Raw genomic sequence first — 16,449 nt, 5'->3', positions numbered from 1 at the left:
GTAATGGTAGTGCGTTGTAAAAGTTTTGTTGTAAAGGTTGTTTACCGTGTGTCCTTGTCTTGGTCCCCTCACACACTCCGAAGGATGTCATGCTTCATCAATGGGCGATGCTCCTCATCGGGCCGTGCTGCAATGCTCTACAGGTCCCCTGAAGGGTCACTTTTTCGAAGATCTTTTAAATGATTAGGCCATAAAGGTGTGTGTGGGTCTGAGTTGGAGTGGTGTCCAATGCATTGTTAAAAGATAACAGAAAGGAGGGGGTAGTAGGTTTTAATAAGTAAAAAACCCTCTGTCATTTGTAAAAAAAAAAAGGTTTTGCTGCTCGAGGTTGATAATGGCCCTCAGAAGCTAGGCAGGTGTCTTGCCCATTCTGGACATGGAAAAGGTCGACATGTTTCACGCAGTGTAGTGGTTTCAGGGGGAGATTCTATGCGCTTCTTCAGGACCACGATAGACAGTGAGGTGAATATTAGTGCAGTGTAGTGGTCTACTTGATTGTTGTAGTGCCACTCTTAGTGGTTGTAGATTGATTCGACCTAGAACGACAAAAGAAAAAGACAAGAGAAACAGAGAACATATAGTCAAGCGTGAGCCAATGATTTGTTATTAGCTCTGTGTGTAGCTGCGGACCCCCATGGGTCGACCGTGTGCTTGTAATATAGCCAACTACTGTTCTCATCCAGTAATGCTGTTGCCGGGTGGTAGGTGTGGGCTTTATGTGGTAAAAATGTTGTGACAGCATTCTAGGCAGAGGAACAATCATATAAAAACATCTTGTTAAAAAGCTGAATTGAGGGCATGATCATAAAGGGGTGTCACAGTACATTTCTCTATAAGCGTCTCAGAGGTTGTCATATGAGCTTCAAAAGGTGCAGAAAAAGACCACACTGGGCTTGTGGTAGCTCCATGGGTAGATACACATATATGGTTGACCATTGATGGCAAGACCTCAGGTCGCACTGTGCGGACAGGAGGCTGTTCTATTCAAAGAGGGTGCAATGAATAGGTAAGCGCAGGCCAGGATAACAAGCTCCTGTCAGCCGAGTGCGACCCGAGGGCCTGCCATCAATGGTCTCGGAAATCAACACAGAACTGAACGAACATAAGGACTATCTGATGCAGAAAACCCACCTCTTCTTAGGAACTGTGACTCCCCAAGCAATAATTCTAGATTTCAGGAGCACGAGTCACTGGACTTAGATCCAGCCCCATGTCCCCCTCCCATTTTTTAAACAAAGTTTAATGGCCACATCAGCGTCCTGTAAAGTGTTAAAACAGAGTCACAATTATACACAGAAGCTTTCTCGCCCTTCTAGTCACCGTGCCACTGCACCCTCCTGTATAGCAACGCTTCTGCTCTACACCCCTCTTTCCTAGCACTATAATCTAATACAAAACCCTATTCAGAGCGCCTTACATTAAAGGTCATGTATGTACATCAAGTGAAATGCGTTTACGAAATATATTAGTCAGAACCCTTGACCTCCCCAAACCTCCTGAGGACATAGTGTTACTACCGCGTCCGCGCTCTGCTTCACTGACAAACCCTTAAAGGGCTGCCATTGAAAATAGGTGATATCGCCTTATTATAGCGCCTACCGAGAACCTTCTGTGGGTATTTGCAATGTAAAGAAGAGGAGCTGTTATTGCACAACTCAAGAAAACCCAATTAACAATAGCAAAAGTATTTACCAAACGTCACAATTATGTAATTGAACGCACGGCTTGTGACTCGTTAGCTATTATATATATATATATATATATACATACATGTGCTTTGTGATGCTATTAAACCAAATAGTTTCTAAATGTCACAAAAAAACCTCGATGACATAATCGTATACGTCACGAATATTTATTTAAGGTGCATTAATAAATAATGCAACTCCTCCATTGGTTGTAATCAGTAAATCATACGTTATACCCATGAATTATGCGAATATAAATTCATGGGTATGACATCATTCATCACTGGGGATTCGTGCTTTGCCAGCCTCTTCCCTCCATTCAGACAAAGGGAGCGGCGGGCGCTAGGACCCGGCGCTCCGCCCGGTGTCCGCCAGGGGGCGGGACCAGCTCCTGTCCTGAGTCTCCTCCAGCAGCCGGGCAGGGCCGGGAGCTCAGTCTGAGCGCTGGAGCCGGCGAAGGCTGTGTGCAGGGGGGGCGGAGCAGAGGAGGAGGGGACCGAGGGCTGCCAGTGACACCCCGACAGAGGAGGGCCCTGTGCACAGAGCCGGGAGACCCTGTGCACAGAGCCGGAGAGGGCCCCCATCCGAAGGACGCACCCCCTGAGCAGAGAGCGCCTGCAGCCGGAGGGTCAGGACTCAGCCCTGAGAACAAGAGGGAGCCCTGAGACGGGCGGGCTGGGGCCGGGGGGTCTCTCCGGGGCAAGGAGGGGTGCAGGAGACCGGGGCGGTGGAGAGAGCCCCTCTACAAGAAGGCAGAGCAGAGCCCGAAACAAGGGCAGTGCACCGGGAGCAGCTGCGGGTCCAGGCGAGAGACCCCTGAATCAGGAAGAGACCCTCAACCCGGGGCTGGGAGAGAGGCACGGACCCGGGGGCTGCGAGAGAGTCAAGGACCGGGAGCAGCTGCGGGTCCAGGCGAGAGACCCCTGAATCAGGAAGAGACCCTCAACCAGGGGCTGGGAGAGAGGCACGGACCCGGGGCTGGGAGAGAGTCAAGGACCCGGGCAGAGGGAGCCCAGGGACAAAAGGACTGGAAGCGAACTCTGCAGGACTCCCCCCGTGTCGGACCCGGCGCCCCCAAGATGCCCGGCTATGACTACAAGTTCCTGGAGAAGCCGAAGCGGCGGCTACTGTGCCCGCTGTGCACCAAGGCCATGCGCGAGCCCGTGCAGGTGTCGACCTGTGGGCACCGCTTCTGCGACACCTGCCTGCAGGAGTTCCTCAGGTGAGAGCCCTCCGTTCCTGTTCCCTGTTTCACAGGTGGTGGAGGGCAAGCCAGGGCAAGTGCGGCAACGTGCCCCGACGGTCATAGAGGGGTGGGGGCCCTGCAGGATCTGGGGAGGGGCTCTTGATACCCTGCTAACTCAGCATCGATAGGCTTTCGGCGCAGGTGCACCGCCAGGGCTGCAGGGGCATCGTCAGGGCTGCAGGGACATGGTTGCACCAGCCCCCGTGCACTCGGACAACTCAATCATGTGGGCATGGTGGGGCGGTGCAGAGATGTCTCTGCACGTGTTGCATGGCATAGAGCAGCTCCGGGGGGGGGGGGGGGGGGCGGTTACAACAAAACCATTCCTGGTGCCCTTCAAACTGCCACCAACGCGCTATGTTGCATTCTAGGCATATATCCCACCACTCTTGACAATGTATGGAATAGTTTAACAAATCGCCCTCACTTCAGAATAGAGACAGGCGTGCTAGTCCTCTCTCGATACTCACCCCCAATTCTTTATATAAGTGCACCCCAACATCTCCCTTTCCCCACTTGGGTGTTTGTGTTTCTTCTGGAGATCACGCACAGCTCCGCCGGTGCGCCTCTTTTGTATCCTGCATCGTCTTTATTCCAGAGCTGTATCCATACGCAGCTCAACCAATCACCGATCACAGCGCTCCTTCCTAAAAGCACTGGAGACTACACTCAGCTCGGGTAATAATGTACCTCAGTCACGTTTGCAGCGACCCTCTTCCCCCACTATACACCCTCTAACGCAGTGCTGGCCACACACACCGTGCCTACAGGCCCCTTCGCCGTCAAATTGCAACTGGTGACCAGACATCGCGCTCCAGTGCACTGTGCACCCCGATCTTGCCCACAAGCACCCTTTTCTAGATACTGGAGACTAAACACAGATCTGCCTGTGCCCCCACCTCTTGTCTGCTCTGCCGCGTCATTCGAATGCCCCAGCATAGACCCTCGACCCTGCCACAGAGGGCCTCGGTTTATTCCATTATAGATTCCACGTATAGCGCTCTGCCTATGCACCTTAATCCTGACTTCCTGGTGCCCTGCCTGGATATTCCAGTCTTGCGTCCACTGTACAGCTCAGCCGATGCGCCTCGACCCGGCCATCTGCATTCCATTATGCAGCCCGGGGGCCGGCCGCAGCTGTGTCCGAGCCGCGCAGCTCTCGGGAGCACAGTACAGTGGAGCACAATTGCTTTCAGATGACAGTCCCGGGACAGGATGTGAGCGGGGGTGGGGGCGCGGGGAGACACAGGCCACATTGTACATTGAGAGCAGCAATTTGCCGATCATTAACGCATTAGTAAGCTACTCATTTGTCTCGGTGGGGGAGGGGCGGCTCTGCTGTGAAACTTGGGATGGGGAAGTACTCGGGACTGCGCTCTCGAGACAGTTGGCTTAATGTTCGGGTACGTGTCAGTGGTCCACAGTTGTTGTCCTCATTTGCTGTGTGCTGCACTTCATCCGATGCCTCTTAGTGTAATATTATCTGTTACTACAGCCCCCCTCTACTCTATGCAGGTTTTTGCCTCGGCGCACACGTTTCTTGTTTTGACCCTCTCGTCGGTGCAATAGTCATGTTACTGTTTACGCCCTTAACCTGCGTGGCCTCCAGGAACTGTGTATAATGTTGGGTTGGGGCTGGCCGCCCTCTGGCAGATATGACCCAGAGGGGGGTAGGTTCAGTCCTCCTGGTCTGTGCACAGCAAGCCAGCATTGGATACGGTGTTCCAGGGCTGGACACTTGTAGGGGTGGGGGGCCTTCAGAACGGGACACACCGTTTTCGTTGCAGAATCAACAGGTGTGGTCTCCAGTGCTGGTCACAGCGCTTCAGATGGGCCTCCAGAACTGACATCTTTTCTATGTGACTTCCAGATCTGTACATGGAATACATAGAGAGAAATAACTGTTTTTTCTCTCCATTCATTGCCTTTTTTGCGATGTAAACAAAGTGTTGTTTTATTTTCAAGGGGCGCTGCCATTGTCGATCGCTCCAAGGGACAGGCACGTGCGCTCTCGCGGTATCGAACGTCGGCTGTACTTGGGGCATGGTCTGTGGTCCCAACCCCCGGTCGGAGGGCGTAACGCAGCTCCCTGCGGTGTAGAGGCCACTGAATACACCTGTGAAATATGCGGGGGTCATGCCCCCCTTCTTATTCTGCACCGCCCGCACTTAACTTTACACTGCCCTAGTCACGGGCAACAACCACCAGGCCAGGGAGAGACGGGTGGGGTGTAACATTAGAGTGTTTAGAAGTTTTGTAGTGTTGGTCGCAATCCTGCGAACATTTCATAGCACATTTCATAGTTGGGAAGTGTGTATGTGGGAGGGGGGTGTTGCTGACTGCGGTCCATAGGAGAAGGAACAGCAGTGAAATGGGCGGTTTGTGTACCATAAGCTCACATTTCCAGTTGCTTGTACTTCACTGTTTTTCCAAACGTCTCTCCCCTCCCCCATACACACCCCACTGCCAGGCAATCAGACGTGACAGGCCCGGTGACCCTCTTCAGAAGGGTGCCCTTTAAACCTTCACCTAACACCGTGCCCTTACTAGATTCATTTGCGACTCTTTGTACCTGCCCCCTTTGGCTGTATTGACCTCTGGTGCCCTCTTCTCGTCCGCCTTGTCAGTTTCGTAAAGTTACTCCAAGGAAGTTTTTTAATCCTCTACATCTGGACAGCTCTCTCCTCCAAAGTCCCTCAATCTGCTGCAGCGCCAAGCATGAGTGCTTTGAGGCGCATTGGTCCGTGTCACCGCTGCCCGATGGACTTTGCTCCACAAGACGCTGACATGACTTCCGTGTGTGACATGTTTGAGGGAGGGTTCGCGCTTGACGGAGCATCTCTCACCTGTTGCCAGCAACCCCCCCCGCCCCCCCCCCGATTTCCACTTGTAAAATTACCGTCGAACCAAAGCGTACCCCCAAAGCAGGACGGAGTTGCCTGGGTCGGCGGAACTCTGCACATTACATGTCTGCGATGTTACATGTCATTTTGATGATGTTTGATGTACTTATGGAGGCTTCGCTACAACTTTGTGCAGTTGTACAGATGCTGTGTAACTGCTTCAGTTTCACGGAAACCAATGCTTAGTGCTATAAATTTGTTGTGAGTCCGGATCGGGAGAAAGCGCCAGCGAGAGTCCCCGGGACTCAGCTAGGCTGTTGCTGCCCGGGGCTCCGCCGGCGGAGGCTGGAGGCGCGGCGGGCTGACTCAGCTGCTTGCCCAACCCGTGTCCCGGGCACCGCCTCTCCCCGCTGATGCCTCATGCTGAGCTGCCCGAGCCAACACTACCAGCTTTGCACCGCGGCCTGCCCGACGCCCCCACCTCCACACCGGCTGTCCCGGGGATCTCTCCCATAGTATGGTGTTCCTGCAGTGCCCTCGGACCCCTGCAAACCCGACCATGCTCTGTTATCCTGCAAAGCCCCGAGACCCTCTCCCCGCCAGATGTTCAATGGGCCCTAAGGGGGTGTTTGACAGGTGAGGGCCAGCGTCTGCTTTAAATGAGCCGTCATCTGGAGGATTTGCATCTGACGTGGCTGCTCTCGGCCCAGGGTATTCAAATATTAATGTCGTTCAGTGAATATTTCTCCGCCCCCTCCCTGCCTAGCCGGCTTCCGTATTGACTCAAGTCAGCCCTCCTTCCCCTTCTTTGTTTCCCTTTCCTGGTGTCTTTCATCGCTTTCTTTTGGCTTGTGTTTGCACCTGGGGTCATTTCTGGGCCTACTTTGTCACAGGCGGTAATTAGAAGGGACAGGGCGTGCATGCAGCGTTTGTCACAGTGCCAGCCAGGAGTGTACACAATGTTTAGTGGCAGCACACACGTTGTCGGGCTTTGGTGTTCCCAGCAGTGTTTACCAGTGGGATACAGAGAGGGCAATGGGTTTACGGTTTTTACCAGCAGTGCATGCTAGGACCTTACACCGAGTTCACAAGGGCGCATAGGGAGTCCACCGGACGACGTGTGTACACATTGATTCTCAGCGGCGCGGACCAGGAGTGTACACAGCGATTGCAATGAATTCAGTGTGAGCTGGTAGCATACGCAGTGTTTAACAACAGTGCATACAACGTGGCCTGGTATGCACACAGTGAATGCCAGCAGTGCTTTCAGTGTCATCCGGTAGTGTGCTGTGTTTAACTACTGTGCGTACAGGGTGTGCCAGACATGCTGTCTGGGCCAGGAGTGTGCACCGGCAAATGGCGCTGCAGACGTTTAAAGCAAGAACAAGATGCTGATGGACGGTCAAGAGATCTGGGTTGAATCCACCATCCTACCAGTTCAGACACAGCCACCAAAACGAAAAAGTTTCAGCGCTCTATTCATAGTCTCCTTGTGTTTTGCTTTGTTCGCCCTAAGTTGGCAGGGTATGCCCAGTCGTGGGTCCCTTGCTCACTTTGCCATTGGATTCAAGCTAGCCTGGTGTTACCCTGAAACTGGTCCCAGGATGCTTGTTTCCGGTCAAGGGAAGACCTGGCTTGGCATTTCGGTCTGGACTGTGCCCATGAGGAACAGTCCAGACTGATTTGCATATGGCTGGGTCTGAACTGGGGCAGCATAGTGAGCTAAAGAACGATGATGGATTCAACCCAGATCTGTGACTGGGGGTGAGTGTTTGAATAGTCTCAGTGCTCCGTCCATCATCTCCTTGTGGCTCCAGATGTTTGCTCAGTATGGGCAGCTTGTGTTGATGCATGACTAGCTGGTGTACCCGGTGGGGACTGCGGATGTATACACCGTGGGCTAGTGGCGTATACCATGCACTGTGGCATGCATAGGTGAATTGTGGGCTACAACGCTCCCACAGCTCACATCTTGCTTCAAATAAAAGGGCTTGTGTTCTGTGTCGGGCTGGATGTGGTACTGAGGAAACGGCGTGTGGCAAGATATATTCGCAGTGCCCGAGGGACCGAGCAGGACGCCTTCACTCGGTTCTCAGGGCTGCTGTTGCAGTGGTGACTTCTTCCATAGAGGCAACAGTGGCTACGATGATAGGACACATGCTTACAGAGCGGAGTGGTGAGGCCAGCTCCTCTCCGGTGCTCCGTGAGCTTTTCGCTGTGACAGTGAGTGTGATACTGCGTTGTCCACTATAGTAGTACAGGCAGCTGTGGGCAGTATAATAGCCAGGGACATCTTAAAAATGTTGGGGGGCTGTTCAAACCAGCTTTGAATTTATGATCCAATTTAAGCTTTTTTCATGCCCTCTTTAGCCAGGTGCACTGACAGGGCACAGGCACACGCCTCCAGATGTTACATTTACAACTAATATTCAAGGATAGTGACTTGTGTTTTCAATATTTAACACAGCAGCAGCTCACTAATATTACTGCAAAGAATCTCTGTGACGCCCTCTCATTTCTCATATGTGAGGTCCTGTTTTGATCTAAAACATTTTTTTATGGATGTTACATGTAACATAAACACGTAATTTCTTTTCAAAATGTCCAATATAGACTCTCACACATCATCCACATTAAAGGAAAACTGTATTTAAAATAATTAGTTTAAGACTTACTGAAGGTCATTAGGTGAAGTGTCTGCAGAATAGAGCTGGCTTTGTATAGGGCCCCCCCTGAAAGGCTTAAAGCTCAATCCGGGCAAGACCAAACGTATTCTGATAGGGGGCGCTAAGAACCCATGAAGCTCCCATTTTTGGATAGCTGAGTTTGGCTCTCCCCCCCAGGCCATCCCCTTCATCCAAGAGCCCCTGGGTTATTATTAACAGCGACCTTACCATGGAAACCCAGATCGGATCGGTTACCTCGACCTGCTTCCTTCAGTTAAGAAAGATATGGAATATCAGTAGACTCCTTACTAGAGAAGCACTGATACAGGTTGTCTTAGCCATGGCCATATCACATATAGACTGCCAATTCTCTATATTTGGGCATACCATTATATCTCACTAAAAGACTGCATTTGGTGCAGAACCAGGCAGGTAGATTGATCTTCCAGCAGCCCAGATGGCAACACGTCTCCCCTCTCACGAGGAAGCTACATTGGCTCCCCATCCCACACCGATCAGCATTCACAGTTGGTTGCCTTATCTTCAAGGCCTTACACGGCGCAAGCCCAACATTCATCTCTAGCCTTATTCAAAGGCATATACCCACCTGCAACCTACGCTCTTCCCACAAGAATCTTATGGTCACACCCTCCTACAAACTGAAGCGACAAGGTGGATGCGGGTTTGCACTATAGCACCCAGATTCTGGAACTCCCCTTCCATCTGACATTTTGAGATTCCGAAGGCTCCTCAAGACATGGCTATTACCCAAGGTGATGACTGAAACTCAAGCATAAGATAAACCAACAGGGCCTGGCATATCCTAGAATCAGCGACAAGAAACCAATTGGTGTACGTGCTCTCTACAATACATTTTAACATAACATATATTGCAGGGGGCGGGCGTATGTTTTGTTATGCCACTGCCCTGGATGTCTTATCAGCACTCTCCTTTCTTGTGCTTTTCTATAGGGTGCGAAAAGGAGAACAAGGGGACCCTACTCACAAAGGATCCAGGGCAATGCGTTTATCCAGAAAACAATGGTTCCTGTGGCATAGTAAATGTACGATGCTAAGTCAGTACACCGCTTACTAGCAACTGAAGTATTAGAGGGAGGATGCCAAAGAGAGAAGCAAGGCACACTTATACCAGTTTATAACAAGTTCTTTGTATTGCAAAACAGTTACTTCAACAGTTATATACACATTGTACACATAGTATTCAAACAAAAAGTGCAAAGTGTCCCAAGTGTTATTGTGAGCGAAACAATTAGAGAGTGTAACAATAAGTAATATGTACAAGTTTCTGCTGGGGGTATTTACAAGGAGAAAGGAAAAACGACCATGAACAATAATAGCAATCATTAATCAGTGGCTATCTGCAATCATAGGCAATGTATTCTATGGTTCCACTGTGCCTTGCTTCTCTCTTTGGCATCCTCCCTCTAATACTTCAGTTGCTAGTAAGCTGTGCACTGACTTAGCATCGTGCATTTACTATGCCACAGGAACCATTTCTACAGGGTGCAGCAGTGCCTCTACATTAGTGTACGTCATTAACGTGTGGCATCTCTCCTGCTTGTTTACATTGATACTGTCCCTGGCTAGCACTTCACACCATAGTGCAAAGGGCATCCTTTTCACAAAGAGGTATCCCTTTCCAAGATGGCGGCGTTCTTATCAGTGAGACAATTTATTTATCAAAAGTACTGGTGAGAATGTCCTTACATCAGAGTGCAGAAGTACTGAAAGCGGACATGTTGCTGGGTGTCTGCCTGTCACCCTCCCCCTCAACTCCCCACCTTCTATTTCTGAGGTTCTAGTTCCATAACAATACATCATCACAACTCTGATCTGTCTGTTTCCATGGCCAGGTGTGTTTGTCTCTCGCGGTTTCTTTTTCCATCGCGGTGCCCTTCTTTGTGTGTCTCTCGCTTTCTTTGACCGCATTCAGTGTAATCCCTCCCTCCGTGGTTGGTTTTAAAGTGTTCAACGCTCTGTAGGCTCCTGGGTAATGTAGATTAGTTTCCCAAAAATTCCTCTGTGCTCTGATTGATGTATGGGGTGACAGCTGTACCGGTTCTCCTTCAGGTTTGAGCTCTGCGGAGTCACTGCCCTTGCAGGTGAAGTCACCCTGTTTCCTTCTTCCCCCGTTCCCACTATCAGCGTTATCTCTGTATTTCTCTCTTTGTCTCTGCGGATCTCTTTAGCCGAGTCTGCACCTCGACGTCTCCCTCAGCCTCTCAGGTTCACTGTGTGCACCTGCCTGTCTCCTGTCTCTCAGGTTCTGTCTGCATACCTCTGTCACTGTCACCTCCTGTATGTCTCCGCGTCCCTCTCTGTGTATCGTCGTTGTCCTTCTCTCACATTCCGTCTCTCTGTGCACCCCCTTCGGTCTGCACGCCTCTCCTCGCCTGCCTCTCCGTGTCTTCTCGTTGTTAGCTCAGAGTCGCTTCGTGTGCCTGCTTTCTCTTTAGACCCCCCCACCCCTCGCTCCCTCAGCCGCCCTGTCAGCTCAGATTACACTTTGTATATGTTTACTGCTTGTAAGGGAAGGGATTGCCCTCTGTAACTCGCTTTTATACAGGCAGACACATTCAATAAACCACTCAACGCGAGGATCCGCCACGTCATCGAGAATACATCAATGTCACTCAGGGCTGTAAAATCGCACTATTTTACATGAGTGACACCAGCAGAGGCCAATTACATCTCGTAAAAGTGTCCGCAGAGGCAGCTCCCTTGACAACGCCATGGCACCCTGAAGTATGCCATTGACCTCACACGCGCATTCATTGTGGTGGCAAACAAAGGCATTCACAAGAGGCCACACTCTCGGAATGGTCACTCGGTCTCGTGACGACACAGCTCCAGATGTAAACAGTTGAGCCCAGAGTCCATCCCCAAGTGAACACTGGGCCTTATTGTGACAACAAGGCCTTATCTGTGGATTGATGCTGTCTTTTTTGGGCACAAGTGTCTCCTCCCCATTGTACATAGTGCATGACTAGTGCGTTCATGCATAGGTCAGCAACTTTTCATTACTATTTGTTTGAGTCCCGGGTACATTTTTGTGAAGGTATCTAGTCGGATCAGAACTGAGCAGTGTTTTGTCCCAGGCCTCTATGTTGGCACCTAAAAGCAAGGATAACTGATCGAAAGAAACGAAGAAAGTGGGCAACATGCTTCACCACTGGCGAAAAGTCTCCCATCAGAAGATGGTTTCAAGACCTTGTGTCCGTCAAGATGCTGTGATTGTGAATCTTGGTGCTGCAAAAACAATAACCATTGTTAGGCTGATAAGGCCCTCTGGGGTATAACCGCAAATGGAAGAAGGCAGTGGTCGTGATCAAATGAAATGTGAAAACTAGCTGTTACAGTTGGCGATATGTGGGTGCTTTACCCACGATAAGTTATCAGCATTAATATAGCGCGTCTCTAAAGTTGGCATGGCTTCAGTGGACCTTCAATAGATTTCAGGGGGTTTTCATGGATGGGAGTCATGGTTATCTAGTGTCATTGTGTTTGGTCAGTGCTGATTGGTTGCATTCCTATATTGTTTAGTAATCACCTGTGGTGGATAAAGGGAAGTATGTGGTATATCCGACTCCATCGAAGGGGGTATTGCATGCATGGATGCTTAAGGTAGGACTTTATCTTTGTTTTTTCCCTCCTTTTTCTCCTTCTTTCTCCTTGATGAATAATTGTTCGTTGCTTGGCCTGAGGTGACTATTTTGTAGAGCATCGTCCTTTCCGACATCTGTGGCTTTGATGCAATGTTGTGCACCAGTGGGTGTGATATAGACACAGTGATGTGTTCTGTATGGCGGTGGGATGTAGTTTATTGTGAAGAGAAGTATGTGCTGTTGAGGTATGGACGGTTTTCCGAATATATGGATTTGGTGCTGTTTTATGCACATGGACATGTGAGCAGGCCCAAGTGTGCTCGCTTGGTAGATGTTGTATTTTGTACAGATTTCTACTCAGAACTACACTCTATGCAGCCCTACATTGTAAGTGGTGTGGGAGTCCTGCAACGGCTGACTTTGTTCATCACCACCCTTTTTTCTGAATCATGATAGCCACAGAGTGTCTGAATTAAGCGGACCACTCTTACCCAGTCCAAAGATCAGGGCTTGATATCCATCACCGTTTTTTAGCTCACTGCACCATCCCTTGATGGTGCAATGAGCTAGGGACTCACATCTGAGTATACCCTTCCACGCTTATGGTGGACAAAAATGATTCAGAAAAGGGGGTGGTGATGAACAGAGTGTCTGAATTAAGCAGACCACTCTTACCCAGTCCAAAGATCAGGGCTTGATCCATCACCGTTTTTTAGCTCACTGCACCATCCCTCAGACATGAGTCCCTTTTTCACTGCACCATCAGGATTCAAGCAAGCCGGGCCGAAGACGGCTGAAATGCCAGAAACCGGTCCCCGGCAGCTTGTCTCCTTTCTGGTGAAGAATTGGCTTGGTAGTTTAGTCTGCCCTGTTCCCATGATGCACTGGGCCAGGGACAGACTGATTTGCATATAGCCAGGTTCTGAGCTGGGATGGTGCAGTGAGATAAATAACGGTGATGGATCAAGCCCTGATCTTTGGGCTGGGTAAGAGTGGTCTGCTTAATTCAGACACTGTTCATCACCACCCCCTTTTCTGAATAGTTTGTGGCTATCATAGCTGCTGTTTTATCTAATGTTGATGTATTTGGTTGGCTGTTTGTGTGGAATTTCTGGGTCTTGGATGCTGTTGGGTTGTCTTAAAGTATATCCATGCCATGTTGAATGTATGTTGGCGGTTCTGTCTAATTGCTCCTGTGTTAGGGCTATCCCGTGGAAGCGATGCCAGCCACACATTGCAAATTGCGCTTCTTGATGACGACTGCCCACTGTTGCTTCCCAGATCCTTTGCACCACTTGGTCTTGGGTGCATTCTGTACATTAATTGCCCTGAATGATTGTTTAGGATGCCCCCTACTCTGCAGGCAAAACATATGGCTTGTGTATTAAAGTCAGTGGGGAGTGGGACGCAGAAATGGTGGGCAATGACCAGTTAAGAAAACAATTTTCATTGCTCATAATTTGGATATTAAAACTAACATTCAGACATTTGTGCTCACTTCTCTGTGGTGAACATATACGATTAAAACCCTGTAACCTTTTCAGCTAAGCTGGGTTGACAGCGAATACACAATTTTAAAAGAATATTTTATAAGATTTGAAAACTCAGTTTCTGTACTGTTTGGACTCTGTTTATCTTTGGACGGCCTTCATTAGGATCATGACCATTCAGACATTAGACTGATAATACTTGGGTGTGATTTAATTCACCTTCATATTCATTAAATCAGGCCAAATTAACCTCCTTTACTGCTGTAGGAAATCCTGTTTTTTCTTTGTTTAGTAAAGTACAACTGTTCTTCAGTTCTTGGCTTCCTGCTTTAATTTCTTACTATGTTCCTAGAGTTGCCATCTTCTGGTATATTTCGTTATTAGGCTTAAAATGCACTAATTTATCTAGGTTATTTTATATATTTATTTTTCTGTGTCACTTGTTCTCACAGTTTGAAGCAAGTGAATTCAGTGCCATGCATTCTTTTCTTTACACTCCATTCTTACCTACAGATTGATGTGGAGCACACTGACCTATGCATGCCATGCCTACACAATACAAGATACAGCACTTCTCCCATCTTGCCCCAGGGAACAGTGCAGTACCAAAGAACATGTGTGCAGTGCAGCACACCGTACTCGCATAAGTCACAACACACTCCTCGGTTCGAATACTGCTGGAGCCCTTCTCTCTACAAATATGGCGGCTGGTCATTTTTGGAGACCGAAGGGGCCTGGTGTATCCTGGTGTGCCTCAGAGACACCTCTTTTCACTTACCCCCGCCTGTCTGAGTGCCTGTGATCATTGTCGGGGAGATGGAAGTGGTTTATTCTTCAAAGTGCAGAATTTGAGACCATTTCCTCCAAACCCCGCAGGCGGGTTCTTGAATGAACCCCGCCGCCCCCTCCCAGGGGAGGGAGGCACAGTGACAAATGAGCTTCTTCAAACCTGCTCTGAGGTGGGGTGAAAGGTCAAGTTTAACTCCAGGAATCGGCTTGTTTGCTCTCTTCCCCGTTCTCTGGGCTCAGGTTTCCTGCTGTAAACATCTCCAGGCCCTGCAGTGGTAAACGTCAGCGTGCTCCAGGGCCGAGGGTCTCCCTGTGGCTCGCATAGGATGCTTGCAGGTAGATTGGCATACGGGCACGACCAGTAGTTGGTGGCAGAGGAGGGCGTTGGGGAATTTGTTTATTAGGGTGGTTCTCTGAGAGGGGACCTGGTCGGCAGAGAGGGTGTTGTGAGGCAGGAGTGTGGCCTGTGGAGGTTTCGTTCTTGAATTAAATGGGCATGGGAGTGAGAGTTGAATACAGGGGCAGAGGCGAGGAGGGTAGCTGCAGCGTTTGAGAGGCAGCGATGCAAGGGTAAGGGAAAACGGCTTCTAGGGTGAGGGTGGTAGCCTAGGGGGTTGCAGAGAGAGTCGGTGAGTTTAGGGGGTGCTGAAGGAGGGATGAGTGGATGGAAGGGCAGGGGTGAACGAATTAGAAATGGGGGAAATGCATATAAAGGCGCCGGTGGAGTAAACGTTTGGGCAGTGCAGAGGAGAGAGACATTGAGGATTGAGTGGAGTCCCTGCCAGCTCCACACCAGAACCCACAAACAGAGGCATCTCTGAGGCGCTGGAACGGGCCCCAGAGAGAGAGAGGCCTTCATGCTGGGATGGTGCTGGAGAAAGCGATGGAGGGTGAGGAAGGGACGTAGAGGGGCAGATGGGTGAGGGGGCAGAAGAGCGTTGGACAACGGTAGAGGGGTAATGGTGAGAGATGGTGGGGTTGCATCTGGAAGGGTGCAGATATTAAAGGCCTGCTGAGATACTTGAAGAGGGTCCTATAGGGGGGGGAAGGAGAAAGGTGGTTTGGAGAAAGAGAGCTGATGAATCCAGTGCTGGAAGGTTGAGGAGTCGGGAGGGAGGGAGATAATGGGCGGCAGGGAACCGGGAGTGGATTGGATGCTAAAGGGGGGAAACGAAGGGAGGGGGCATGGGCCGGGCTGCGTTACCTGGGCTTGCTGGTGCAGGCAGGTGCAGGATGTTGTCACTGAGGCGTCTCCGGTCTTCCTCCCAGGCATCTCCTGCCATCTCCCTGGCGAGCGTGCCCGGGCCTGCAGCTTGGAAAGATCCCGTTTCACGTTGGATTGAAATATCTAAAGTTACAGAAGTTTTTCCTAGAAACGATCTTCATAGAAGACACGTACAGTGCCCCCATCCCTGTGGGCACTATTGTCTCCGATGGCCTCAGTCCTCGGTGCGTGACAGACATTTGACTGAATTTGTTTTCTGACTTCCCACAAACCCACGCAGGAGTGGGGGGCCATTGACTGCAGGGGGTAGCTGGGCGGAGGTATGGATGCCAGAGCCGGAGAGCTCGTATGAACTGAGAAGAGCCATTGTGTGCTGTTATTGTCTGACACAGGCTTCAGGCTCTTAATATTTTAAGAGACGTCTTGGTACGCGTGCTTGTTCTTTGATATTGGTTGGTAGAAGGTGCAGCCTGTTCACGTAGTGAGACCTTGGATAGTCCTGAAAGAGGTGAGGTCTAGTTGCAGAGCGGCTGGCCTTCCAGCCTGGTGTGCTTGTCCCATCCTCGAAGTGGACTGGCGTGCAGCTCTGAGCAGTCTCTGGTGGTTGGGATTAGTTGAAGCTTTCCCTCTTTCCATCAGGTTGTTTGTTGTTGGTTGGAGTAGACTCCCTAAGCGTGACCTGTAGGCTCCGCATTCGTCCTGTGATCACTGCCACAGGGATCAGCTACAACTCACCGTGAGGCCTAAATAAGAGAACCGGTCTGGCTTTGCTTGTGTTCTTATCTGGAGGGGACTCCAGCTGGTAGGGGTGGACTGTTCTTGGTGGATTGATTTGCATATAGCTGGGCTCTGTCTAGAGTGGCACGGTGGGTAAAA

General features: G+C 50.2%; 1 protein-coding gene across 1 annotated transcript in view; it reads left to right on the top strand.

Annotated features, from left to right (window-relative positions):
- Window positions 1-2,109: 2,109 nt before the first annotated feature.
- Window positions 2,110-16,449, top strand: part of TRAF4 (TNF receptor associated factor 4) — a 78,987-nt gene continuing 64,647 nt past the window's right edge. Inside the window, exon 1 of the mRNA XM_086955145.1 lies at window positions 2,110-2,910. Within this exon, the coding sequence (XP_086811271.1) occupies window positions 2,768-2,910 (143 nt within the window). The 5' untranslated portion in view covers window positions 2,110-2,767. The remainder of the gene's footprint in view (window positions 2,911-16,449) is intronic.

Source organism: Lissotriton vulgaris, chromosome 2_1 (assembly GCF_964263255.1).
Source record: "Lissotriton vulgaris chromosome 2_1, aLisVul1.2, whole genome shotgun sequence".
Lineage (NCBI taxonomy): Eukaryota > Metazoa > Chordata > Amphibia > Caudata > Salamandridae > Lissotriton > Lissotriton vulgaris.
The sequence above is the reverse complement of the archived record's forward strand: the minus strand, read 5'-3'. Positions and strand labels throughout refer to the sequence as shown.